The sequence below is a fragment of the Copadichromis virginalis genome, linkage group LG4 (assembly GCF_057382275.1).
Source record: "Copadichromis virginalis isolate Kocher_CV1m ecotype Utaka linkage group LG4, C_Virginalis_male_GT1.1, whole genome shotgun sequence".
NCBI classification, from domain to species: domain Eukaryota; kingdom Metazoa; phylum Chordata; class Actinopteri; order Cichliformes; family Cichlidae; genus Copadichromis; species Copadichromis virginalis.
In genome coordinates, this window is record NC_140621.1 from 4,856,660 (window position 1) to 4,882,408 (window position 25,749).

General features: G+C 40.5%; 1 protein-coding gene across 2 annotated transcripts in view; it reads right to left on the bottom strand.

The window, feature by feature from the left end:
- Positions 1 to 3,648: 3,648 nt before the first annotated feature.
- LOC146710631 (vesicle-fusing ATPase) overlaps positions 3,649 to 25,749 on the bottom strand; it is a 76,607-nt gene continuing 54,506 nt past the window's right edge. For both annotated transcript variants that reach the window (XM_085453231.1, XM_085453229.1), the window contains 14 exons: positions 23,794 to 23,869; positions 23,383 to 23,538; positions 22,595 to 22,794; positions 22,346 to 22,511; positions 22,012 to 22,086; positions 18,700 to 18,887; positions 17,652 to 17,747; positions 17,376 to 17,532; positions 17,136 to 17,269; positions 16,852 to 16,998; positions 13,694 to 13,828; positions 13,220 to 13,333; positions 12,695 to 12,750; positions 3,649 to 4,845 (listed from right to left, as the gene is read on the bottom strand). In XM_085453231.1, the coding sequence (XP_085309357.1) occupies positions 4,824 to 4,845; positions 12,695 to 12,750; positions 13,220 to 13,333; positions 13,694 to 13,828; positions 16,852 to 16,998; positions 17,136 to 17,269; positions 17,376 to 17,532; positions 17,652 to 17,747; positions 18,700 to 18,887; positions 22,012 to 22,086; positions 22,346 to 22,511; positions 22,595 to 22,794; positions 23,383 to 23,538; positions 23,794 to 23,869 (1,722 nt within the window). In that variant the 3' untranslated portion in view covers positions 3,649 to 4,823. The remainder of the gene's footprint in view (positions 4,846 to 12,694; positions 12,751 to 13,219; positions 13,334 to 13,693; positions 13,829 to 16,851; positions 16,999 to 17,135; positions 17,270 to 17,375; positions 17,533 to 17,651; positions 17,748 to 18,699; positions 18,888 to 22,011; positions 22,087 to 22,345; positions 22,512 to 22,594; positions 22,795 to 23,382; positions 23,539 to 23,793; positions 23,870 to 25,749) is intronic.

Genomic DNA, 25,749 nt, shown 5'->3' on the forward strand with positions numbered 1-25,749 from the left:
CGCGGGTCCGCAGCCTACGAGGGTGGCTCTACACCGAGGGTCTGCAGCACCCTCTAGCGGACGGATGTGAACATCCAGCGCGGAGGGTTATATATTGCACAAAACCTGGATAACAATAATACTGTTTTGTTTTTTACTTCATTAACACTAAATAAAGTATAAACGTCCGATAATATCAATATTTCTGTTTTGTTAAAATCAGCCCTTGTTCTCAATGGAGGCACAGTCATACTGAGAGGAAGAACATATATCAAAACTTACAAAAAGCTTGAAAACCAACACCAACTTACCAGATCCACTCCCTGTAAAGCTGAATGATGAAGGTATTTCTTTTAATTTGACACTTATTTCAATTTTTAAAAAATCAAGAAGATCATCTGCACTGCAAACGGAAAGACAAAAAATGTTTGCATCCCTGTCACAGTTTCTGTTTCTTTCTCCAACCTGACAGCGCATGCTGCCTTTCTCCTCCCCTTTAGGGTGGAGTTGTATACTTTCCCGCTCCTCAGTCGTAGCACCTGTTTGCCATCAAGTTTATCCACTTCAGTGCAAACAGACCAGCTGCTAGTGTTGCACCAGTGAGCTACATACTGAGCCGAGAGGATAGAAACTAATGCTCAGTTCCGATTTTTTTTGTCTGCTTGTTCACACTACAAATAAAATGTGACAGCAAACGCGCGGAATCAAAGCGACCGCATGCGCAAAAGAAGACGTCACGCACAACGCGCTCTGTTTAGACCCAGATCAAACAGTATTGTTTGACTGATGGCCTTAATATAAAGACTTGTTTCGGACTTTAAGTTTACCAATTTTACTTTAAGTTATAAAGTTATTTTGTTATTTACATATGGCCTAATGATGATCCTTATTGCTGTTTTAGAGAGGAGCAGGGCTTCAAAGGAAATGTTCACGTTTTCTTCAACGCTGTCTTCCCAACATCTACACAGGATGGCCAGGAAGCGTTCGCGATGTCTTCTCGGGCGCTGATAATTGGCGTCTGTCTCGTGTCAGTGACGTAAAAGATGGATTTAATGCGACATGACCATCAAACAGCAGTCGCTTTCTAAAACATCAGATATGTATCGGATTCAGTACCACATACGAAAGTGACCCAGATCGGATTTGAAAATATCGGATTTGTGCCGTTCACACTGTCATAGCATGATCGGATATGGGTCGCATAGGGTCAAAAAAGTCGGATTTGATGCGCTTTCGCCTGGTAGCCTAAGTATTGATATTTGGATCGTTCTGTCCACGTCTACACCTGCTAGTGGTAATCAGAAATAATTGTCCGTGTCCCTGTGTTACTTACCTTCATGCTTAGTTTTGTGTGTAAATGTAAAGGCTGTGAAACTTGACACCAGTCTCTGTTGGTTTTGCGTTTGGGTCCACCTTTGCTGACTGGCCTCACAGCCTTGACAGTGACTGCTGACATATTCAACTAAGAAGTGCATCTGCTGCATCAGACTAGCTCAGTTTTGAATTACTGCTTGGCCTTGAAAATTCAGTTTTTTGTAGGTTTAGCGTAAAACAAAATAGTTTTACAGCAAATTCAAAATAAAAAGCTTTAAAATGAATTTCCTTTTAAACAATCCACACACTTGCTTACCTTATAAAAAGGTTTGCTATTAATATACATTGTTACTATTCATTCCTACAGGCAAAGGGCTGGCATTTTTAAAGCACTTTCAGTTTTGGGTTTAATTTTGTTGTTTTTTTGGCCTACTTGAGGTTTGACTTATTTCACATCTGTACATAGAGCCGACTTCTAATCATGGAGACCTCAGGAACCCTTTTCATATGAAGTAACATTGCTAAGACACAAGGCAACTTGGCAAAATATACATTTCTCATTCAACTTAAAGGAAGCAGTAAAACCTTCTTAATATAAGCAAGATAAATATTTCCTGTTCTGCCCAAACACAGATTGCTAGACATGGTGCATGGACCTTAAAAAGGTGAACTTAGTTATCTGCAGGTAGTGGTGGCTGTAGCTCAGATAGTAGAGCAGGTCTCCTACTAACCGGAAGTTTGGTGGTTTGATCCCAGTCTGCATGCCAAGTATAGTGACCCCATGTTGCTCTCTGATGCATCCGTCGGTGTGTGAATGTTAGACAAGAAGTGCGTAGAAAAAAAAGAAGTCCATGGGTAAAGGTGCAAGTTGTGTAAAGGGCTTTGAGTGCTCAGAGTAGAAAAATGCTATTTAAGAACCAGTCCATTTAATAATTAGCCTTGGATGATACAAATCTGTAGATTGTATCAATATTGACAGTAACAGACTTTTGCTGTTGTTTTATTTTAGACTTTTAGAGAGTGTACCAGAGTGCTGAAGACCGAAGAGGACCAAGGATTTATCTGACATGAACTTCCTTCCCTTGTGTCTCGGCCAGTAGCTTAAAAAGATATGCTAATCTGACTGCACCCTATTTAAACTGAATGAGTACCAAATATAACACCAACTGTAACAGCAGGTCACATTTTTAAATACACACATATAAGAAAATTATTGATACATTTAGTTACAATTCATCAGTTTGGAGACTCTTCAGTGCAAATCAGTGGGGAGGAACTCTCACTGACAGGTGTGAGAACACAGGCCACTGTAGCTGTTCACTGCTGGGCTTGGCCTCTGCTAAGCCCAGCAGTGAGTTACTGAACTGGGCTGTTGGTACCTTGTGGAGCATGTTAACTGAATTATCCATGATGGATAACAGTTCCACTACCTCACAAGTGTCCAGTTGTCAGCCAGTCACAGAACCAGCCATCCTAATCAGTTTAATCAGTCTATTGGTGTTACCAGCTCTGATGCTGCTTCCCCTACAGACCACAGCAAAGTATACTTCCATCAGTCTGTCGCACTCACCACGTGTCTTTGTTTCTGCGTCTGTAAAGTTTATAGATACTAGCCGAGCAAGCTACTGTTAGCTAATAACCTAGCATTTCACTCGTTGGAGTAAAAGTGGTTCTGGCTTAAATAACAAACAAAGCATACTAGCAAAAAGGTGTGACGTCCTGGAGAAACTAATACATAATGCAACAGTGGCTTTGTCCATCTTTTATATACAGTCTGTGTTTTCACATATATTACAAGTCTGTGACAGTGTAGCTGAGGACTCTTTCTTACTCAGCTTGCACATTTTAGTTTATTTCATATTCCAAGTTCTATTATATTAAGTATGTTTTCACTTCCCATTGATTTAGCTAAAGTTTTGTTTGTTTTTTGACACTTTGGCTTAGCAAATGTCTAACAATTCCTAAAATTTATAGTGCTCAGCTAAATAATTTGGAATTATTGTAAAGATGTTTCTTTTGTTTGTTTTACAGATATTATAATGCTTTCATAACATCATTGGTCTTTACAGGAAGCCAATTAGTTGAATGAGTTAGTAACTAATCACTGATGTCTGCTAATCCTGTCGTTGACATTTAAGCCAGAATATTCTAAACTACGGAATCTTTAGTGTCCAATTATATGTGAACACAGAAGGGTAGCGCTGTCTCATACGCAGTCATTTCAATAAAAATATAAACATTTTATAGTAATTTTCATGTAATATTCACTTTGTTAATTCAAAATGCATCTACAGGATCTCAGAGCCTTTTGTTCTGGACGGCACATAGAAAAGAAATGACACCATTTCCTGTGCATATGTGCTCTTTTTTTATTGCAATATCTGCATGTTGACATATATTTACACTCACACACGCACATACGCTCACGATGCCAATGGTCAAACAGAACAAGAACTTTTTACTTTGAAGCACTGAACACATGACATGAGAAAACAAACGTAGCAAATTAACCAGCAGCTTTCTACACTTCACATGCAGAGACTGAAACGCACACGCACAATCCCATTCGACACTCCACGCACACACTCACACGCGCACGAGTTCCCACAAAGGACCACCAAGAGACGTAGTCAAGGTCTGGATGTTCAGAGTGCAGGATATATTTATAGATTTGTTTTTAACACTGATGATGCCAGAACTATAAGAGCTAAACTGAACTGTACTGTACACAACACAGACAGGCCGGCCATCAATCCAACATTTACTTTCACTATTACACTAATCTGGTAAAGTCAACATCTCCATAGCAACAGGGAAGAAGAGTGATACTGATACATTTTGAAGTAGTCTTAAGTTCATGATAATCTTCGTTATATCTATGTATACTATTTACAGAACATAAACATACTTTATATTTAAAGGGATTACATTTACACATGGAACATCATCTTTTTTTAACTACTATTAAATATTCACTAAAAGCCTCTTTGTGATCACATCTTGATATTCAAAAGGCTTCGGCATTTTTGCATGTGCTCCGTTTGATACTGCTTGTGAGGATACACATAATAACAATAATTACCTGCAGCCAGACGAGAGGTATGCAACAAATACAACAAAGACTAGCTTAAAAACATAGATGACTTAAATTCTTAACTCTTCTTTTTTTCTTTTTATACACACAATTCACATAACACCACTTTTTTTGTTACAATGATCTATTGATTTTTCAGGTTTTTGTTTTTTTTACAGATAATATTTTTTAACAGTACGACTTCCAGTGTTTTACTCTGATATGTGTACTTGATGATGAGAATGCCGAGTAGGAGGGAAGTGATTCTGTGGTATTGCCTACAGATACATGCCGAGTTATAGAGGAACCTGTTTGTTCCTCTCTTGGACCAGGTATGTAGTTACATAGATAAATGCATCGATGGATTCGAGGAAGATCTCTTCTTTTCCTGCTCTTCTTCCTTATTTCTGGGTGGCGTGTCTATTGTCGTGTGTTTGGTTTGCTCCTCTGGTTGGCTCTACTCATAGAAGCTCCGATCACTACAAAAGGGAAAAGTGGGAAAAGAAGGCAAGCTGTCTTACAGGTTGGTTTGCATCCATCAACACACTTCCCATTTTAGACTGAACCGTTTTAGCAACCCCCACCATAACACTAGAGTCGTTGTTTGGTATGAGCAGGCTTTAACAGGGTCCTAAACAAGAAACTGTCAGTGAAAGATGGCGGTAGCGTACGCTCCTTTATCTTCTTTCTCAGCTTCCTTGTAAAGACTGTAATTTACAAAATAAACATCATAATGTATTCGATAAGCTGAGCTGATAAACCCAAGAGGACAGTGTTTACTGAGGTCATAGATTAAGTGACTTGGTTTCAACGTAACTTTATTCTTTCATGAGTTATTTACAAGTTTCTCTTTGTTCACAGCCATTGACATGTCGAAGAGGTTAACACGTGAGGAGCGGATCGAAATTGTGTTGATATCTGGTGAACGCAGTAACCGGGTCATTGCAGCAGATTTCAATGCAAGACACCGAGACCACCCATCTCCCATGCTACAGTTAGCAAACTGTCAAACATCCCTTCAGCGGATATTAGCTACTCACAAATGGCACCCTTACAAACTCCAGCTACTGCAGCATCTCAACGAGGATGACCCAGATCAGCGCGGAGAATTTGCAGAATGGGCAAAACAAAAATTGGAACAGGACCCTCAGTTCACGCAGAAGATTTTGTTCAGTGATGAGACAAACTTCTATGTGAGTGTTGAAGTTAATAAACAAAATCACCACTATTCAGTTTTTCAGTTTTCAGTTTTATTTGTCATATGGAAGTTAGCACAGGGTCAACATTGCAATGAAATGTATTTGATGAGCAGCAATCACTCAGCAGCATGATACAGTAGGAGAAAATATAATAAAATAAAATAATAAAGAAAATAGAAAAATAGTAAGGAGCAAATATTAGAGAGACATGGTAAAAGAGAAAAGATGACTAAATATATATGTATCTATAAATATAAATATATGTACACTAGTGATTAAATAAGAAAATCTTGAAAAGAAATATGACGGGAGGGCAGATGGGATACTGCACAGGAATGAGCAGCAGAAAATTACAGTATTGCACTTTTAAATATAAATATCAATGACAATAAAGTGGAGTGACCAGTGCAGATTAAACAGAGTACTTGTGAAGCTGCAGGGTAGCTTCTGAGTGCTGTGTTGTGTGTGTTTAAGTGTTGTGGTTGAGGTGTCGTATGGCTTGGTGGTAGAAACTGTTTTTGAGTCTTGTAGTCTGAGCAGACAGGCTCCTGTAACGTCTGCCAGATGGTAACAAGGAGAAGAGCTGATGTGCTGGGTGGCTGTGGTCCTTGATGATGCTGTGTGCTTTACGGAGGCATCGCTGGAGATAAATGTCCTGAATGGCAGGAAGCCTCGTGCCAGTGATGTGCTCTGCTGCCTTCACCACCCTCTGTAGTGATTTACGGCTGCTGGCAGAGCAGCTTCTGTACCAAACTGTGATGCAGCTCGTCAGCAAGCTCTCGATTGCACACCTGTAAAAATTTGAGGTGATGTTGGAGTTCATGCCAAACTTCCTCAGCCTCCTCAGGAAGTAAAGCCGCTGGCGAGCTTTCCTGATAGCAGCGTCTGTGTGAAGGGTCCAGGAGAAGTCCTCAGTGATGTTGATTCCAAGGAACTTGAAGCTGCTGACCCTTTCGACCTTGACACCGTTGATATGGATGGGCTGGTGTTCTCTGACTGGGCGTTTCCGGTAGTCCACTATCATCTCTCTAGTTTTGCTGATGTTGAGAGTCAGGTTATTTTCCAGGCACCACTCGTACAGCGCCATCACCTCCTCTCTATAGGCCGTCTCATCGTTGTCTGTGATGAGGCCTATGATGGTTGTGTCATCCGCAAACTTGATGATGATGTTGGACTCTTGTTTAGCAACACAGTCGTGTGTGAGCAGGGAATATAGGAGGGGGCTAAGCACACAACCCTGTGGCGTACCTGTGTTTAGGATGAGTGATGAGGAGGTGTGCTTAGCAACTCTCACCACCTGGGGCCTGTTTGTGAGGAAGTTTAGAATCCATCTGCAGATCGGTGTTCCCAGCCCAAGGTCGACGAGCTTCGTGGCAAGTTTTGAGGGGATGATGGTGTTAAATGCCGAGCTGTAGTCGATGAAGAGCATCCTTGCATATGCATTCCCTTTCTCCAGGTGAGTGAGGGTGGTGTGCGTTGCCAGGGCGATGGCATCCTCCGTGGCTCTGTTTGTCCGATAGGCAAACTGAAGAGGGTCCAGTGTGTCAGGGAGGGAGGAGCAGATGTGACCTTTGACCAGCCGCTCCAGGCACTTCATGATGACGGATGTCAGTGCAACAGGACGGTAGTCATTCAGACAGGAGACCACTGATTTTTTGGGAACGGGAATGATGGTGGATGCTTTGAGGGACGTGGGGACCACTGACTGCCTCAGGGAGAGGTTGAAGATGTTGGTGAACACCTCTGCCAGCTGGTCGGCACACACTCTGAGTAGCCGGCCTGGGATGCCGTCTGGTCCTGGAGCTTTGTGAGGATTGACCTTTTTAAAAGTCCATCTCACAGCTTCTGTTTTCAGAGTTAGAGTTGCAGCCTCACTGTCCTCCTGAGGGTAGAGGATCTGCTCTCTGTTGTCTGCGTCAAAACGAGCATAGAAGTTGTTGAGCTCATCTGCAAGAGATGCAGCGGGCTGAACACTGCCTGTGTTGACCTTCTTGTAGTCAGTGATGCAGTGCAGTCCATTCCACAGTCGCCTGGTGTCAAAGCTGTGGTAGCTGGACTCCATTTTGTCCCTGTAGTCCTTTCTGGCCTTTTTTATGGACTTTCGGAGGTCGTACCTGGCTGCTTTATATGCATCAGCGTCCCCGGAGTTAAAGGCAGAGGTCCGCACTTTTAGCTTGGCGCGAACGTCTTTATTTACCCAGGGTTTCTGATTTGGATATATGCAGACAGGGGTTTTTGTGATGGTATCATCCATGCACTTTCCAATATATCCAATGACAGAGTCTGTGAGTTCATTGATGTTGCCATCAGCTGCATCCACAAATATCTGCCAGTCAGTTGTGTCAAAGCAGTCCTGCAGGACCTCCTCAGCCTCACTGTCCCGTTTGTAAATAACCCTGGAAGCTGGTTTTTCCTGTTTCAGTCTTTGTCTGTATGCAGGCAGCAGCAGTATGGAACAATGGTCTGCCTTACCAAAAGCTGGGTGGGGGAGGTGTTTGTAGCACTCTTTGAATGGAGTGTAACAATGGTCCAGTGTTTGATCACGTCTTGTGGGGAAGGAGATGTGCTGATAGTATTTGGGGAGAACCTTCTTCATGTTGGCTCTGTTGAAGTCTCCCAGCACAATAAAGGCAGCTTATGGATTTTTGTTCTCAAGTCCAATAATGATGTCATACAGTTCGTCCATAGCTTTAGCTTTATCAGCATGTGGGGGAATGTAAACAGCTGAGAGGAGAACTGAGCTGATCTCCCTCGGGAGGTAAAAAGGCCTGACTTTAATGGTCAGCAGCTCGAGGCTCTGAGAGCAGTAAGTTTTTAAGATACACACATCTCTAGCCCACAACGAGTTAACCATAAGGCACACCCCTCCTCCCCTTTTCTTGCCTGAGTCCTTCGTTCGGTCTCCCCGGTAAACAGTGAATCCATCCGGCGTGATGGCGCAGTCGGGGACGCTGGGCTCCAGCCATGTCTCTGTGAAGGTCAGAACACAGCAGTTCCTGGTGTCTTGTTGGTGTTTAATCCGTGCACGCAGCTCGTCAAGTTTGTTGTCCAGAGACTGGAGATTCGCGAGCAGGATGCTGGGCAGAGGTGGCTTGCTGTTTCTCGGCACAAAACTCCAGCGCGTTTCCCCCTCTTTGTTTTACCTCGACGTCGCGCAAGTAAAGAAAGGATCCCAGACAGCAGAGCGTCCACGGAGTCGAAACCCGCTGTAAAGTCCGAACTGGCTGACGAACGTAGCTCCAGAAGCGTTTGTCTGTCATACCGAGTGTATGATCGCGCTGTGCGCACAGAAATTGAAAGCAGTACAAAATAAATAATAACATTTTTGCTGAGATGACTGGGAGCTCTCGTCGGTGCAGCCATCTTACGGCGCAACCGGAATTATGAGTCTGACACTAACCTACATTGGATGGATCCCTCCAAGACTGTTGGAACAACAAAAGTGATGGTTTGGTGTGGTATATGGGGTACAACAATAGTGGGTCCATTCTTCAATGGAAACCTCAAGGCCACTGGATATTTGAAATTGCTACATGATGATGTGTTTCCTTCTTTATGTGTCACGATCCTGGGTCTTAGGAGCCAGTGTTTTGAGTTTTAGTTCATTTTGATGTTTATAGTAGAGATGGCACGATACCACTTTTTTATGTCCGATACCGATACCGATATCATAAATTTGGATATCTGCCGATACCGATATGAATCCGATATAGTGTTTTTTAATCAACAAAACAGTTTTTTTAAATATCTTGCTGCATTTTGTATAAGTTCATACTCAAGTTTAAAACAACAACTACACTAAAGCTATTCTGTTATACCTATATGCAAAAAAAAAAAATATTTCATAGTTCAGCAATACTGATCAATCTAATAAACTTAAACCTACACCATCCTCCCTATTCTGGTATTTTAAAGAGTACTTAGCATAAATATTAAGCAACCTAACTAATAGGGTTCCAACTCCCAGCAACAACAAAAATAAAAAAATAAAAAATAGGGAACCACCCCTCACGCTCCACCTCATGATGCTTAATCGACGTAATCAACCTTAATTTGATGCAGTGTGAAAAAAAATACACAGAAATCAATTATTTTTCAAGAAATATTAAATAGATTCAACATCTTTCTTCAACAAAATTGCAGACTGCACAGATGGTACCTTCCCAAAGGAAAAAGTACTATAGCTTACTAGGGTATATATATTAGACTTAATAGTTACTATATACAGTAATTGACTTCTATTCATTTTACATCAAATTAAAACTTTGGGTGTAAGATTCGGATAATTATTTATTAAAAGCTCGACATTTTAAATGAGAATAAGAAAGAAAAGTATGTCTTTGTGCCCCCTTTTCCCTGTTAATGCCCTATCGGCCCCCCTGGCTAAACTTTGCTAGATCCGCCCCTGCACAGTTACCAGCCGTCAGCTATGTAGAAAAAGATCCTCGAGTAGAAAGTAATAATAAATAAATTCTAACAACAGCTGATCAAGCTTAAACGTGCTGCTGTTGTTCAGCCGCTGGTTTCCTCTTTCTGGTGCAAAGTGGGCCAAAAACAAAGAAGAGACACGGACTCGCGACAGAAAAGCCGATCAGCTGATCATTGATCAGTTTCATGATTGAAGTAGCAGCCAGAAGAGGCAGTCGCTCCATATATCGTTTGTTAAGCTTAACGCAGGAATGCTTTACAAACATTCAGAGATGGACTTACACACTTGCTTTACTTCTCTCGGGGATAACTTTGTCGGAGATGAAATGCCGGGTTGCTAGCGAAGCTCCACATGCTATCCAGACCACCGACAGGTCCTGCATGCCACAGCCGCTCTATCACGTGATGCATACTGCTCCAACGTGCTAACGTTCTGAGGTGAGTTACGGCGTGTTGCAAGTTTTGTGAGGTGCTTTCGTGATATTTAATGGATCGGATTACATTTTTTATTTTTCTCCGATATCCGATCCAGTAATTTAGGTCAGTATCGGACCGATACCGATACGTAATATCGGATCGGTCCATCTCTAGTTTATAGTATGTTAAGCTCTTTAGGTCTCCTATGTTCATTTGCTTATTAGTTCCCCCTTGTGTTTCCAACCCATGTTAAGTCTCCCCTGCTCTTCATGTGTTTCATGTCTGTGTCTTACGTTGTCAAGTTCTGGTTATCATGTCTGCGTCTCACTTTGTTTCCTATTTTATTTGGAAGAGATCCTGTGCTTTTATATCATGGTTTATGTTTTGAGTCCTTTGATGTACTGTTTCTTGTTTCCCTGGATCTCAGTTATGGTTATCTTAGGTTTAGCTCTTTGGCTTTGCTATATGGCTTCCCTGTGTTCCATGTTATGTCCACTGTGATGTTTTGTACCATGTTTCAGGTTCCTATGTTCTGTCTCCCCAGTTGCTGTTAAGTTTGCGTGTTTTAGAATTCAGTCAGTGTGTTTCCTGTTTTACTTTGAAGGTCCATGCCTCATGTGAGTGTTTCTAGTTTTGCGTCTGTTTTTGAGTTTACGTTTTGTCTCCGTGAGTTTGCGTTTGGGTCCTCTCCTGCCTGCCACACAGCCGAATCATGACATTATGCACTGAAGCTGGCACGTTCCCTGAGTTTTTCCAGCAAGATGGTGCACCACCACATTATGGGTGCCAGGTCCGAGCATTCCTAGATGAACAGTTTCCTGGAAAGTGGATTGGTCATCGTGGGCCAGTTGAATGGCCCCCAAGGTCTCCCGATCTGACCCCCTTAGACTTTTATCTTTGGGGTCATCTGAAGGCAATTGTCTATGGTGTGAAGATACGAGATGTGCAGCACCTGAAACTACGGATACTGGATGCCTATGCTGGCATTTCTCCTGCGGTGTTGCTATCAGGATGTGAAGAGTGGGAGAAGAGGGTTGCATTGACAATCCAACACAATGGGCAGCACTTTGAACACATTTTATAAGTGGTCAGAAACTTGTAAATAACTCATGAATAAGAATAAAGTTACGTTGAAACCAAGCACACCATTGTTTTTCTTGTGACATTACCAATAAGTTTGATGTGTCACATGGCCCTCTTCCTATTGAAAAAACAAACGTTGTATCCAAGATGGCCGACTTCTAAATGGCCACCATGGTCACCGCCCATCTTGAGGAGTTTGCCCCCTCACATAATATCAGCAACTATTCCCATGTTATTACAGTGTATCCATATAAATGGCCCACCCTGTATAAAAACTAAAACATGCAAACAAACTTAAACTCTGAATCAAAGATTAATAAGCATGAACTAAGGCACCATGGGATAGTGAAATAAAATAAAGGGGTAGTAAAACTTCATGCATGACATTTAGAATGTCATGTTAGGCTGATGAGATAATGTTTATATATGTGGATAAAAAAAATGACGTGCTGATGATATAATGAATGAAAAATCGGGAACATTTTAAGTTAAACTATTTAATTAACAATAATTCCTTTTCTTTTACAAATTACAACCTTTAATCCATTATAAATAATAATCACTGGGAGCTCTCTTCTATATCTTTCAATATATTTTTTATGTTATGTCTATATGTTTTTTTTGGTTTTACAACAACCTTAATATAGCCAATTTTAGCTAAAATAAACTATACATGCTAATGTGAATGTTGTAATATTTGGCCATTAATTACCATTTCTATGTAAAAATGCTAATACCTTATTAGCAAGCTACAGCTTCATATTCTAGTTTCATCGCTTTGTTGTTCACCTTACCAGTACACAGCGAGAGCGACCAACAGCTTATATTCGGATTTGGTCACCTTCATTCAACCTGGTGATTGCAGAATAAAGCCATTAGTGTTAGTAAGTGTTGAAAAAGGAGTAGCTGATTGTTAGCCTTTTTGTGCTACTGGCACAATAGGAGCATCTACTATATCTGTTATATCTGGGAATACAAGATTGAACCTTTTAAAACAAATTGTGTTCTTGGCTATTGTAAATTAGATGTGTTAAGTGTACTCTTTCAGTGATGCTACCAACATCCTGATACTCTATTTTAAAAAAGGGGTAAACATATGAAAGGAAAGGAGATAATGATAAAAATAAGAAGGTTTAGGCTGATGAGAGATGATGGTAGGTAATGAAAGTTAATGAAATTGTTGCAGAGCAGTTGTACTCACGCCCCCTCGTCTCTAAGCAGAGACAAGAATTTGGTCACTCTGTAATCTGGATCCATCTAGAGACAACAAAATAAAGACGGAGAGGAACTGAAGAGTGGTAGAAATAGAAGGAAAAGGTTCACACTGAATCATACAGTCACATCTCATATTTCCTAACGACATTAGGCAGTGACACTAGGATGCTCCATTACATCCCTAGAACTCTTTCTAAGGCTCTAGTCACTATGCTAGTCAATTCTAGCTTGATTGTATTTGTAATAACCTGATAAATACTGAACAGTTAAAATAGTTTTGGGCCACAAATTGTCTCCAGGAATGTCATCTTTTGGAAAATATAGCAAACAACACAATTTAGATGGGTACACAAGCCCTCTCAAGGTCTAGTAAATGGACCAGTTAGAATTTCTATTGCTAGTTCCCAAACTACTGCCTATCACCAAGCAAACTTTAAACCATCAGTCAACTCGTCTGTCACACTACAGCTCACACACAAAACTTTTTCAATATGTCGCCTTGCTTCTCTACCTGCATTGACATCTCGATGAGCACGAGGAGTTTCTTAATACCTATCCAGACCCGCTTTCCTTTGAGTTGATGTGCGATGCTGGCCCGCTCTTTGTCTGTGAAGCTTCCCAGTAGCTGCAAAGACAATAAAGCCAATTCAAGCAGCACTTAAAGTCTCTGGTATAAGTTATGGAAAAACATGCTTTTATTTCAGCTTTAGCAGCTAGGCTTTTATTTTCAGTTAAATAGGTTTTTCACCACAAGATTTCTTGTTTTTGTATGCGCATGCATTTATCCTTTTGGGAATGGGGTGGTTATGTATAATTCAGCACCTTCACCTCTGAGTGCTAGTTTAAGTGCACAATTATGATTATTTTTATCTTTAAGCAATAAAACATGCATGCTGACCTATTCTAAAATGAACGTGATTTTTTTCTGTTGTCTGTACTGTATGTTGTGGCCATTTGTGCGTCTGAAACGATGGGGCCATCTTACCTCTAAGGCATCGATTAGCTGGTCCCCAGTAGAGATGTTGGGGATATGGATGGTGGTGCTAAAAGCATCTAACATCTCCATCTCCTGTAGGACGTCCTTCCTGCTGGTGGTGCCGATGATGAGCAGCTTCCGGCCCTGCAGGAGGTTTAAATTACTTGTTTCTGTAGGTTGATTACAACATAAATTACGGCAAATTATCCAGTTATTTTCTGTGCTTATGAATGATTAATTTCTTCATTAAAGGTCTTACAAGCCCTGTGTGGACTTTATTTTTACAAAAGGTTTTTCTTGTTATTAGTAAATTTACTACCATATCTCATGTCACAAAACTTTTCAGAAAAACAAACACAGTTATGTCCATCAGTACCTACAGAGAGCAGGGCGATATGACCAAAAATATTTATCACAATATATATTTGAAAATTTGCGATAACGATATAACTGACGATATAATTGATGCGAGACAAAATTCAACTCCACAACTTTACTAGCGCAAAAAAACATCCATTTATTTTCACTTAAACAAGCAGCTGTTTTTTAAGCATTAAAGCTATATAACAATTTAACAGTGCAAATGTAAATTCCTTGCTGAAAGTTTAACCAAAAGGCATTTCCAGTCGAAATGGGCTGACATATCCTGAGTATAACCATGTATAATATCTACTGAAGTTAAAAAGAGGTGCTTTGCTACATTAAACTGCAGTGTGCCAAATAAAAAAGTCAAATACGTATTTCTCGGACCATAAGGTGCACGGGATTATAAGGCACATTAAGCGAAACAAAGCAGTCAGATAAATCAAACTTTATTCAACTCATTCTTCTTGCTTCCTCCACTTCCGTACCATTAATTCATTAATGCTGTATTCTATCACAGCTGCTCTATTCCTTCAGTAACTCTACAAACGTCACTGCTGTTTAGTTTCCTGTCTTCATTTATGTTGGAAATGATAGCAGAGCTGTACGTTTGAATTTTTTCAGAAATCTCTTAGTCAGAACATGCTATATCATGTTTAGGTAACTAGCAAAACTAGCGCGCTAAGTTCCGCTAGCTTCCTGCTAACTTCTAACTCCGTTAAATGTAATAAATTCTGTTTTCATGGATGCCTGGCTGTTAAACTTCATAGCCGCACCTGGTAAAGCAGCAATGCTGATCGTTTTATTAAAGATGAAAGAATTTAGATAGTTTTTAACTCTCAGTGATGCTGTGTGTTCGTTTGACTTTGGGGCCTGAAGGGGCGGAGTTTAGGACCCAGTTTACTCCCAGATTTACGAGCACCTTAGTTCGACAAATACGGCAATCCGGTTGTTCAGTCTGACGTCACTAGCCGTGTCTGGGTCTAAACTCCGCTGCAGGTCCATATATCAAACGATCACTGTGGCATTACTGAGAGTTGAAAAACTGTCTAAAGTCTTTCATCTTTAATAAAATGATCAGCGTTCTGCTCTACCAGGTGTAACAATTGAGTTTAACATCCAGGCATCCATGAAAACGGAATTTATGACATTTAACGGAGTTAGAAGTTAGCAGGGAGTTAGCTCGCTAGCTTCTATCTAAATACAATATAGCATGTCCTGACTGCGGGGTTTTGGAAACAAATTAAAACGTACAGCTCTGTTATCACTTCCAGCATAAATGAAGACAGAAAACTAAACAGCAGTGATGTTTGTAGGGTTACTGAAGTTGGGCTAGCTGGTATATAATGATGTGCTGCGTGACCGCTAGCGACACAGCTACGTTAGCATAATATAAACAAGCTAACTTTTTTTTCCACTCGATAAAAGTTACCGTGAGTGTGCTCGGTGGTCAGGAACAAATGTAATTGCATGGCAGGATGCTGTAAAAGGACCAAACTTCAGCCAGGAGAACAACTGAGATAATCCATCCACAATACGAGGTTAGTCATTCATATACTGCTGCATGGGCTGGGCTGTAGTTACATCCTAAGGTTTTAAAAACTGAGCTTAAATAAATGATTAGTGGTAATAAAAGCCGAGGGAGGCCAACAGTGATCACTGACTGTTTTAGGAGCTTTTTGAGATCAAATAGAAGAAAATACATAACATTAAACATGTTAACAACACAAAAGCCATATTAAACACAGACTACTTTAGGCCCGGAAGTAGGATTCGTCGCGTTATCACTGAACAACCGGATAACGACGGCCGCTTGCATGTTCTACAAAAAATGTGCTTTGTTTTGTATCTGACAAACACCAAACCAGTTCCACATCACTGATCTTGCACCATTTTTACAAACCAAATTCTGGTTCATCCGTTTCACTCAACAATCGGCGCGTTTTACTCATATTCTATATTCTATATTTATCTGTTCTTTGCTAAGCTGTAACCTAGCTTAGCTTAGCACAAAGCCTATTAATGGGGGAAATTAGCTAGCACTTCTATTGAAAACTAATCAAATCCACATGCCAGTACTTCTCTTGCTAACTGGCAAACAATGAATTTTAGAAGGATAAGTGGCATAAAGTGGTGTAACCTACCTACTGGACAGCGACGGACTCATTTTTACTGCCCGTTTTTGAGTATTTATGCTAAACTAAGAAAATTAGCTAGCTAGCTGAAGATACAGATGAACTTTTCTACCTGTATGCACGAAACTAACTAATTTCGCTGACATTGGATTTGCTTTATATTTTTCTTATTATCACCAGAATATCATAGAAAGACCAGAACTACGTATAAGGAAACATACATGTTGGTGCCACAAAGACTATAGACAATAGAGATAATGTCACTCCATTCTTTATAAAACTAGAGATATCATTATTGTAGTATTGCAATAAATAAATATTGCGACATTTGATTCACAGCTTATTTCTTTGCTAGAACAAGTGGACAAGAATCACAAGTAAGTGTAGTTTTGTTTGTTCTATTATTTTCAAACTAATAATAGTAATAATGCACATTTGGTGCTTTAGTGAAATAGTTTGGGGGGTTTTCTGGGGGGTTTTGGCTTGCATCTCCTTACACTAAAGCTGCTGAAAAAAATGGGCTTGTTGAAATCTCAGGGGGTTTTAAGTTATCCACAGAAGGATACGGTAGCTAATCCATCACAGAGCTAAAACATATAGACATACATATAGAACATATATTTGTTCACAACATTAAAGTGTGTATACAGTTTTCAGATGAACTCTGACCTTGGGTGGAGCTTTCTTGAGTAGCACCAGCAGAGCTTGAAGGACCAGATTTGAGAAACGTGGACCGATGGGCACATAGTCCAGCAAACGCTCAATGTCATCCACCACAACACAGCTCAGCTGAGACTTATAAGCATCATCAAAGACCTGAAACAAAGAGAGGAAGAGTGAAGACAGAAAGGCATTAATGCATGAGAAACGACAAGAAAACCTACAATTTTAAATGTAAACATCTGATTATTTAATGAACTGGTGTAAAGTCAAAAAGACACTGCTGCATTTACCTTTTTGATTGCCTGGCACTTGGAGATCTCTGAGTGTCCAATCATCTTGTCTGGAGAGCAAATCTTAATGAAGGGGAACTGTGAGTCCTCTGCAATCTTAGCTGCCAGGGCTGTCTTTCCACTGTGGGGTGGGCCTGTTGGAATGCAAAGGGGAAGGTACAGTTTGCTACTGATGGATGGACATTTTTCTATTAATACTCCTCGCAGGGGTACTAGCTGGACGTGTTTCTGACTAATTACCCTCCAGTAAAACAGCAACAAGTGGTGTGCGATCACTGTTCTTGGTCTGCTGTACCAGCAGCTCTCCATCATCCAGAACATGAGTGACTGGGTCGCCCCATTTTATGATGCCATTCATGATGTAGCTGGAGTAGTCCTCCTGGTTGGTACCAAATGCCTTAGAAAATTTAAAGAAGAAGTATTAGGAACATTGTTTTGCCTTTTTCATATCACTGGATTGAACTGTATTCATAACATAAGCTCATGACATCATCTCTGAAAACAGCAGAGACATACTGGTTTGATGTCATTGTTGAGGGATCCCATGAAGTCATCTCTGGTGACCTGCAGCTTCTCTGCCCTTTCCATGTCCACCTCAACTGTAGAGGTAGCCTGGAGATGAAATCATCACATTTAAATTATGACAAATTAATGGGGCAATGTCAATTCAATCCCCTGTCACTACTAATCTGAAATATCTACAAAAAACAAAAGTCAGTAAGTTTCAGATGAGCATAAAATCGACTAAGGAAAGCAGAGGAGCTAGTGTACAGCTGTCGATTTACTGGTTGATCTATGCTCCTACCCTCATCTATGGCCTTGAGCTGTGGGTAGTAGACGAAAGAATGAGGTCACTGAAATTAACCTCCACTGAAGTGTGTCTGGGCTCTCCCTTAGAGACAGTAATATATATGCATTGGGTGATATAAACAATGCATTGATGCCCTAAAGCAGGGATGTCGAACTCCAGGCCTTGAGGGCCGGTGTCCTGGAGGTTTTAGATGTGTCCTTGATCCAACACAGCTGATTTAAATGGCTAAATTACCTCTTCAACATGTCTTGAAGTTCTCCAGAGGCCTGGTAATGCACTAATCATTTGATTCAGGTGTGTCGACCCAGGGTGATATCTAAAACCTGCAGGACACCGGCCCTCGAGGCCTGGAGTTCAACACCCCTGCCCTGAAGTGCATCAGTTGCTGTGGTTTGCAGTAAACTGCATTTCTTGAACAGAGATGCGCAGCAGCAAATCAGTAATTAAAATGAACTAATGAGAAAGAAAATCATAACTACCTAAATTGGCAGAAAGCATATTTGTGCCATCCACTAACTTGGAGGAGGCGGGGTTTATGACCTATACTGCTGCCAGGCACCAAAACTGACGTGACATCTTTGCTTCAGTTTTGGGGAGATGCTGTTGTCCATGGTTTTTACAGCCACTGATATTTAAATCTGATATCTGATCTGTGTTTTAGATGAAAACTATTCACGTGGATGGTGTTTCTGCTTCGTCATTACACTGACACAGCGCTATGTATGCTTTGTGTATTAGGAAGTGCCTTGTGACCTTGATGTGCCGGTTCATGGCGGTTGACTGCGCAGCCCTGACCAGACCCTCCAGCTCTGCACCGCTGTAGTTCTTAGTTTCTGCTGCCAGTTCCTTGACGTTGACGTCGGAAGCGAGAAGGTTGAAGCTTCGCATCTTGTTGGTGTGGATGTTTAGGATCTGGACGCGTCCCTTTTCATCAGGAAGACCTAGAGATTAGAATGAGGGTTAAAAAAAAAGAGTAGGAAAGTTCATTAGCATACAGGCTTCTATTCAAAAACATTCGAGCTGAGCTTCCAACTAGCACTAGCCGTAGACAGTATAAAAGATGGATATAGCTTCTGGGTATTAAAATGGAAGCCAACATTCAAATCCCTTAAATGTGTATTATTTGCTCCCACCAGGGAGCAATGTCGGAGGTTACAAGAAGAACTGCAAGTCTTTGGGAGAACAACCTTCCTACTGAGTTCATGGTCTCAGTCACTCATACTGAATTAAAAATTAAGTCGGTTTTATAAGTCTTGGTCATACTCTTGTTACATCCAAGATGGCAACAGTAACAATACTCATTTTGTTGCTTGAGAAAGGGTCATCAAAAACTAGTGGGTGAAAGCACAGTAGCTACTGTCTCTGGGCACTAGCTTGCTTTATGTGCTAATATTAACTAGCTAACAGAAATGCTTTAGCTACTGATTAGAGACACTTTAATGAAGCTTATGCCCCAAACTTCATATTTTTTACGGAGCTGACTGAATTACATGGGTGCTACTGAGTACCACTTCACACTAAATCCATTGGTATCAAATTTTAGCAGCAGAGAGAGTTTGTATTTTGCATTAGACCCTGTGCACGAGAAAATGCTAACTTCCTGTTTTAAGACCGGATGTAGGGTTGTACATTTTCGGTAGCTTTATTTTGCAGTCAATCGCTACTGCGAAGGTGGACTCCAAAATCATGTCCAAAATACGAAAACGGAAAGATTACGTTAAGTTACAAAGAGCAGAGGGTGGGAACACTCACCATTGCTGTGTCATAAAAAAATCGAATGATCAATTTTGATGTTTGAAGAGCGTAGGTCGATTGTTTGTTTACATCAGCGGTCTCCAACCTTTTTTGCGCCACAGACCGGTTTATGCCCGACAATATTTTCACGGGCCGGCCTTTAAGGTGTCGCGGATAAATACAACAAAATAAAACTAGTACTGGTACCGAAAAAAAGAAGATTTATTCATAACACACATGAAAAGACCCAGGAAAACCAAGTTAACGATAAAAACGATAACAAAATAACGCTGAAAACCGATAAAAACCCTGAAAACCAAACATTTTACACCTGAGCCTCAACTCTCGCGGCCCGGTACCAAACGACTCACGGACCGGTACCGGTCCGAGGCCCGGGGGTTGGCGACCGCTGGTTTACATCACTCAACACAAGCAGAACTGCATTACTGCATGCAGAAGACACATCGTCCACATTCAGGAGCACATCTCTGTATAGTGACAGTTCTTATGATTTAATCAGGCAAATGTCCAGCATTCAAACTACAGGTGAACAATAGTCAAAGCCATATGTTTCCCCGTTATATCGATATCAGTACACACCTACACAGCATGTCAACAAACTGGACATGCTAAAGGAAGGTAGAAGTTATCGTTTTTTTTTGTTTTTTTTACCATACCACACAGGTGTGTGTGTGTATATATATATATATATATATATATATATATATATATATATATATATATGGTGCATTGAGGTGCAATTAAGCTTAAACTGTCATTATTATTTATAGAAAAACAAATATACTGTAGGTTTATTTCTCAAATAAATGTTTGGAACTGAAAACAGGTTTTGATCTTTGGTTTCATTCTGTAATAGACTCTTCTTTTTTTTTTTAACGAAGGTTTGAACTTTGAAAGAGTTTAAACAAGAGAGAAAAGTGTGAAACTGTTCATGCATGTCTAAGAAAAGTGTATAAAGTGTGTAGTGATGGGTTTTAGTCTTAAAACATCTAAAATAATTGTAAAAAATAAAGCTGGCTACTTCGCAGATTTCACCTGTCGCTGGTTATTTTTAGAACATAACACCTGCGATAAACGAGGGAACTCTATATATAAAATACCAAGAAATTTCAATCCTTTCTCTCTTTTGCTCTGAGGCGCGAGGGAAAAATATCGACAAGTCGATGAACATCATCTATAGATATATCCGGTAAATGCTCAAGACATCTTGAGAAATGTAAATTGCCGCTTGATTCGTCCATTTGGTTGACTTTTTTTGGAAAACCCCACGGTAAACAAGCTGCGAATATCACACCGGAAACGGAGCGCCCTACAGGAGTTTCCCCACCGGAAGTAGCATATGCTAAGGCGCACATAGTCTATTGCTCAATAAAAAAAAAAGGTAAAAAATTAGCAGCAGAGTACATCTGAGTTAAAGGGAGAAAGAAAGGCAGACCATGTGACATCACTCCAGGGCAAGCTGAAAGCAGTCTCACGTGTGGTTACACTTTTCAAAACCGAGTGTGTAGTGCAAAATACGAAAGCTGACCATGGCAACACATCTAATCTGTGGAAACACTGAGTTCACCGAAGGACCTGCTGCTAACTGTAGTATGTCTGATGCTAACTAGATTTATAAAGAGGGGTGTAGTAGGATCATGGCCATGAGCTATAGACAGGAGAAACAGGGACTACTTTTTCTGGATAAAGTTGTTCCATTTGGCATGCACACTGTGTTCTGTGGATTGTTCAGAGTAACAAAGACGCTGTTTTTTGGAAGAGGAGCTGCGGTTGGATTTTCAAAATGTTATTCAATTAAATGGAAAAAAAAAGGGTATGTTAACGTGGCATGCCTCTACATACCATCAGGAGAAAGCCAGGACAGTACGCTTATTTAAAGAAGAAACATTTTTTCCAACACTGATTTTCCTGACACAATATGTACTTTGTACTGTGACGTCTTATAGGCCGAGTATAATAAAATGTGTTTGTGTCATTCAGAAGCTTAAAGGTGGTTGCCTTATTTTCCATTTACCTCAATGATTGGATAAGCCCGGGTTTACAGTAATACCACTACTGCAGCCTCAAAACTACAAACTCTGAAATAATCCACGTGTAATCCAGTTTATATGCCAGAAAAATATCACCATGGTTCTGCTGTGGAAATGATGCTATTTGGATTTAGCTGACATTTTAATGGTTTGGATTAATGGTGCCCCACCTTATAGCAAGCCATTCAAACGAGCACACTGCATCACATTTTATTCCACGTGTGCCTGAGACTTGTACCCAAATGAGGATCAAGTATTTAGAGAGAAAATGCAATCTCACCGATTTCCATTTTCACCTCAAACCTGCCGGGTCTCATCAGGGCGTCATCTATCAAGTCAGGCCTGTTGGTCATACCTGGAGAGAAGGAGCGAAGGCAAGATAACTGTGAACCCAGAAGAATTCATGCTGTTAAAGATGCTACACTGCATTAACTAAATTTATTGTTTAATATGGATAAAATGGTTTTCCCAGCTTTCATGGAAATAAAAAAATGATTGTTGTTGACTCATATAGGCCTCTTATGTGTTCGAACGTAAGGGACTCCTGCTCTCCAACCATTACATATATTTTAAAGCTAACAATGGGTTCAGTCATTTCCTCTGATGCTACTTACCAATGACCAAGATGTTGTTAAGCTGCTCCACGCCGTCAATCTTGGACAGAAGCTGGTTGACAACAGTGTCGTGCACGCCTGTGCTGCTGGCGCCCGTTCCTCTCTGCTTGCAGATGGCGTCCAGCTCGTCAAAGATAATGATGTGAAGGCCACTGTTAGCGCCCAGCTGAAAGTCCGAATAACTTTGTAAGTTGTGTATTTATTTTTAGCTTAATACAAGTACAGAAAAAAACACCAAGTATTACTTACCCTCTTCTGTTCCTCCTCAGCCTCGGCGAACAGTTTGCGGATGTTAGCCTCAGACTCTCCCACGTACTTGTTCAGGATCTCTGGGCCGTTGACGACCTTCGGCTCGCGGGCGTTGAGCATCTTGCCAATCTGCCTGGCCATCAGCGTTTTGCCACATCCTGGTGGTCCAAACAGCATGATGCCCTTCACGTGCTTGCAGCCTGGAAGAAGGAAAGTTGACGGCATGATGAATGTTAAAGGGACAGAGGCAGAGAGGAAAAAGGAAAGAAGAAGAATCAGAAAGAAGAAAAGGCAGACGTAAAATTAAAGAAAAAGATGGGGCAGGAAAGACAATGGGAATGACACTGAAGATGTCAGATGATGCCAGACATGCTATGAAGTTGTCCAATGTGTTCAGTGCCACAGGGAGGAGACTAGATTCATAAAATGGGCTGTAAAATCAATATAAATGCTTATTTTCTGTGTGTATCATGAATAAAATAAAGGGTATGGTACAGGTACTGTGGCTTTGTTCTTTCACTCTGTTATTGCAGTATATATTATTTTTATTAGCATGGGGAATACACACAGTACATACAACATGCTGAGGTTTTCCCAGCAATGTTTGATCCATAACAAGTCACAAGCTGCTTATGTTGCATTTTTTAGGTCTTGCAAAAACAATAGAAACAGATACATTTTCTCACCATCAGCCCATTAAGGTATGGGGAACAGAGGTTAAGATGCAAGAAATACTCCAAGAAAGACAATCACTCTAGCTTAGTACAAATGAGAGAATGGTTCCTCACCCATCTGCTCCACAATGTCAGGGGGAAAGACTCGGGAGGCAAAGGCTCTGCGGAAAATGTCTGAGAATTCCTTGTCCAGACCACCAATTCCCATCTTTTCAAAGTTCCAGTCTGGGTTGATGATTGTCTGTCGTGCCTCCTTGGTCTTTGCCTTGCCTGTTAAAACATAAAGTGGAACGATTCTCAGATATAAGGAAAAGTCAGTGAGGAAAAAAAGCATTGAAGCTTTTCTTGTGGGCAGAGGTGCTGCATAGAAAATGCTTTTTTCCGAGAATGTGTTCTTGCTGCCATCTTGTGGAGCACTTGTATTTATACCGACATGAATTGTTAGTACAGCTTGAATTTGCCTGTGTTTGCAAAGCTTTTTTTTTGTTCATGCTTGCTATGAGCAGACTACAAGACAGAACGTACCGACTAGTGTGAGGGATGAATTCTCAGCCTTCTCAAAAATCACCTGGCTGTTGCCGACCATCAGACCGACGTCGATCTGTCAGAGATCAGAGTTAGGGTCAATACTTCTTATGTGAAAATTGGCACATTATAGGAAGCATAAGGATTCGCTTGTATTTTAGTCACATGCTAAATAATCATGGTTTCACAAACTAGAAGATGTTGCTTTTCAAATCAACTGCTGCCTCTAAATTTTGGTTGGGGTAGGGTTAATGTCCACTGTTTTTAAACAATTTTGCCTATGAAGCATGTGGCTTAACTGTCTGAGGTCTAAGTAGTCATCAGTGATGCTATCAGAACATATTATTTAAACTCTTTTTAAAAACTCCTGAGTTTTAGGGTTACAGTTGGACGTTAGGGCTGGGGCTGTTACTGATGCCAATGCAGACCTTACAAGTTTAAAAAGCTATATTTCGATTGGTATTAGGACATCTGCCAGGATAAAATCTTGATGTGTTGTATTTATTTACTTTTCAAATCTGTGGTGATTATTGACACAAATTGCCATCCATTACCCAGAGATCACTCTTCTTCCATTTATCTTTTACATTTTCTGATAATACATCCGTGCCTCTCCTCCCATTAAAACAGTAGCTGGGAGAGATCTCCTGAATGTCAGTATTCTGTGATATCCGGTGGAGACAACATAAGAGCGTAAAAGCACAGATACAGACAGATAAATACAGCAATTACAGCACATAAAAGACATCATACAAACAATAAGTGGATTACGCTTCACATGAATCCAAACAGGAAGCCAAAGTCAAAGAAAAAAAGTCCTTATTCTTTGTTATGTTGAGTTACATGCTTGATAAAGGTCTAACCCAGGGGTCGGCAAGTGTATTTTATTTATGTTAGTTCTTTTTAACTTGTAGTTCTAAATTGGGAGATTATTGTGATTTTGAAACATAAAAATAAAATTATATTCTATTATTTTTTCATTGCTCAAAATAAGCGTCACACTCGCGGAAGCCGTTCAGGAGCAGAAGTCTTATTGTAAACATATCACGGCAGACCTGACGATGTTTGCATGAACACGCTTTTCAGCATCTCTATATTAACCACTTTTCACACACGGTTGCTGTAGGCATACAGCCGGCTGTAGCTTTGCAGCTCACAGCCCAACACACACCAACGCAACAGCAGAGAGAGCACAGACGTTAAAGCGGCGAGGCGTGATTGCGGGTGCCGCTCAGGTGCGTCCCACTCCCCTGCAGAGGCGCTGCAGACCACGCCCCGCTACACACATTAACCTGGTAAAATACATATTTAGGCAGAATGTTGCAAATATCTATTTTTAATTTTTTATCAGCATAGTGCTTTTTTTTCCTAATATTTTTAAAAGTCGGGTCAAGGCTCCAAAAGCACAAAGGTGATATAACAGTTTTTGTTTGCTGGATCATTTTAGTTCAGCATCTTTCCTTTTGTTATATTTCTTTAAGAGTTCAAAATGTGTTAATTACATAAATAAAACGTAATTTTCTCTGTAGCACTTCATGGATTTCATAAGCAACACACCTTAGTTGTTCACACAAAGCATAAAAGTAAAAAACAATATATACAGTGTTATCTTCATTTTAGATGTCAGAAAGTATTTGAGGCTCCCAGTGTTTTCTTTTTCGGCTCTTTGGGTGTTAAAGGTTGCTGACCCCTGGTCTAACCATGAGGTAAATTCATGTACCTGCTTTGTGTACCAGCGCAAGCGTTAGCTAACAGGCTTAGCTTAGCGACCATAGCCTATCAGTAACATAGGACAGCGTTAACAGTTCAGATCATAGGGAACTTTATTAGTTTCATTTTTGAACTTGCTAGCAATTCTGTGGTTGTTGTACAGGTTCCCACAAACCTGCCCCAGTGATTACATATAGTTTTACCTTCGGGCACTATCAAAACAACTTTGTTCTAGAATTGCTTTTG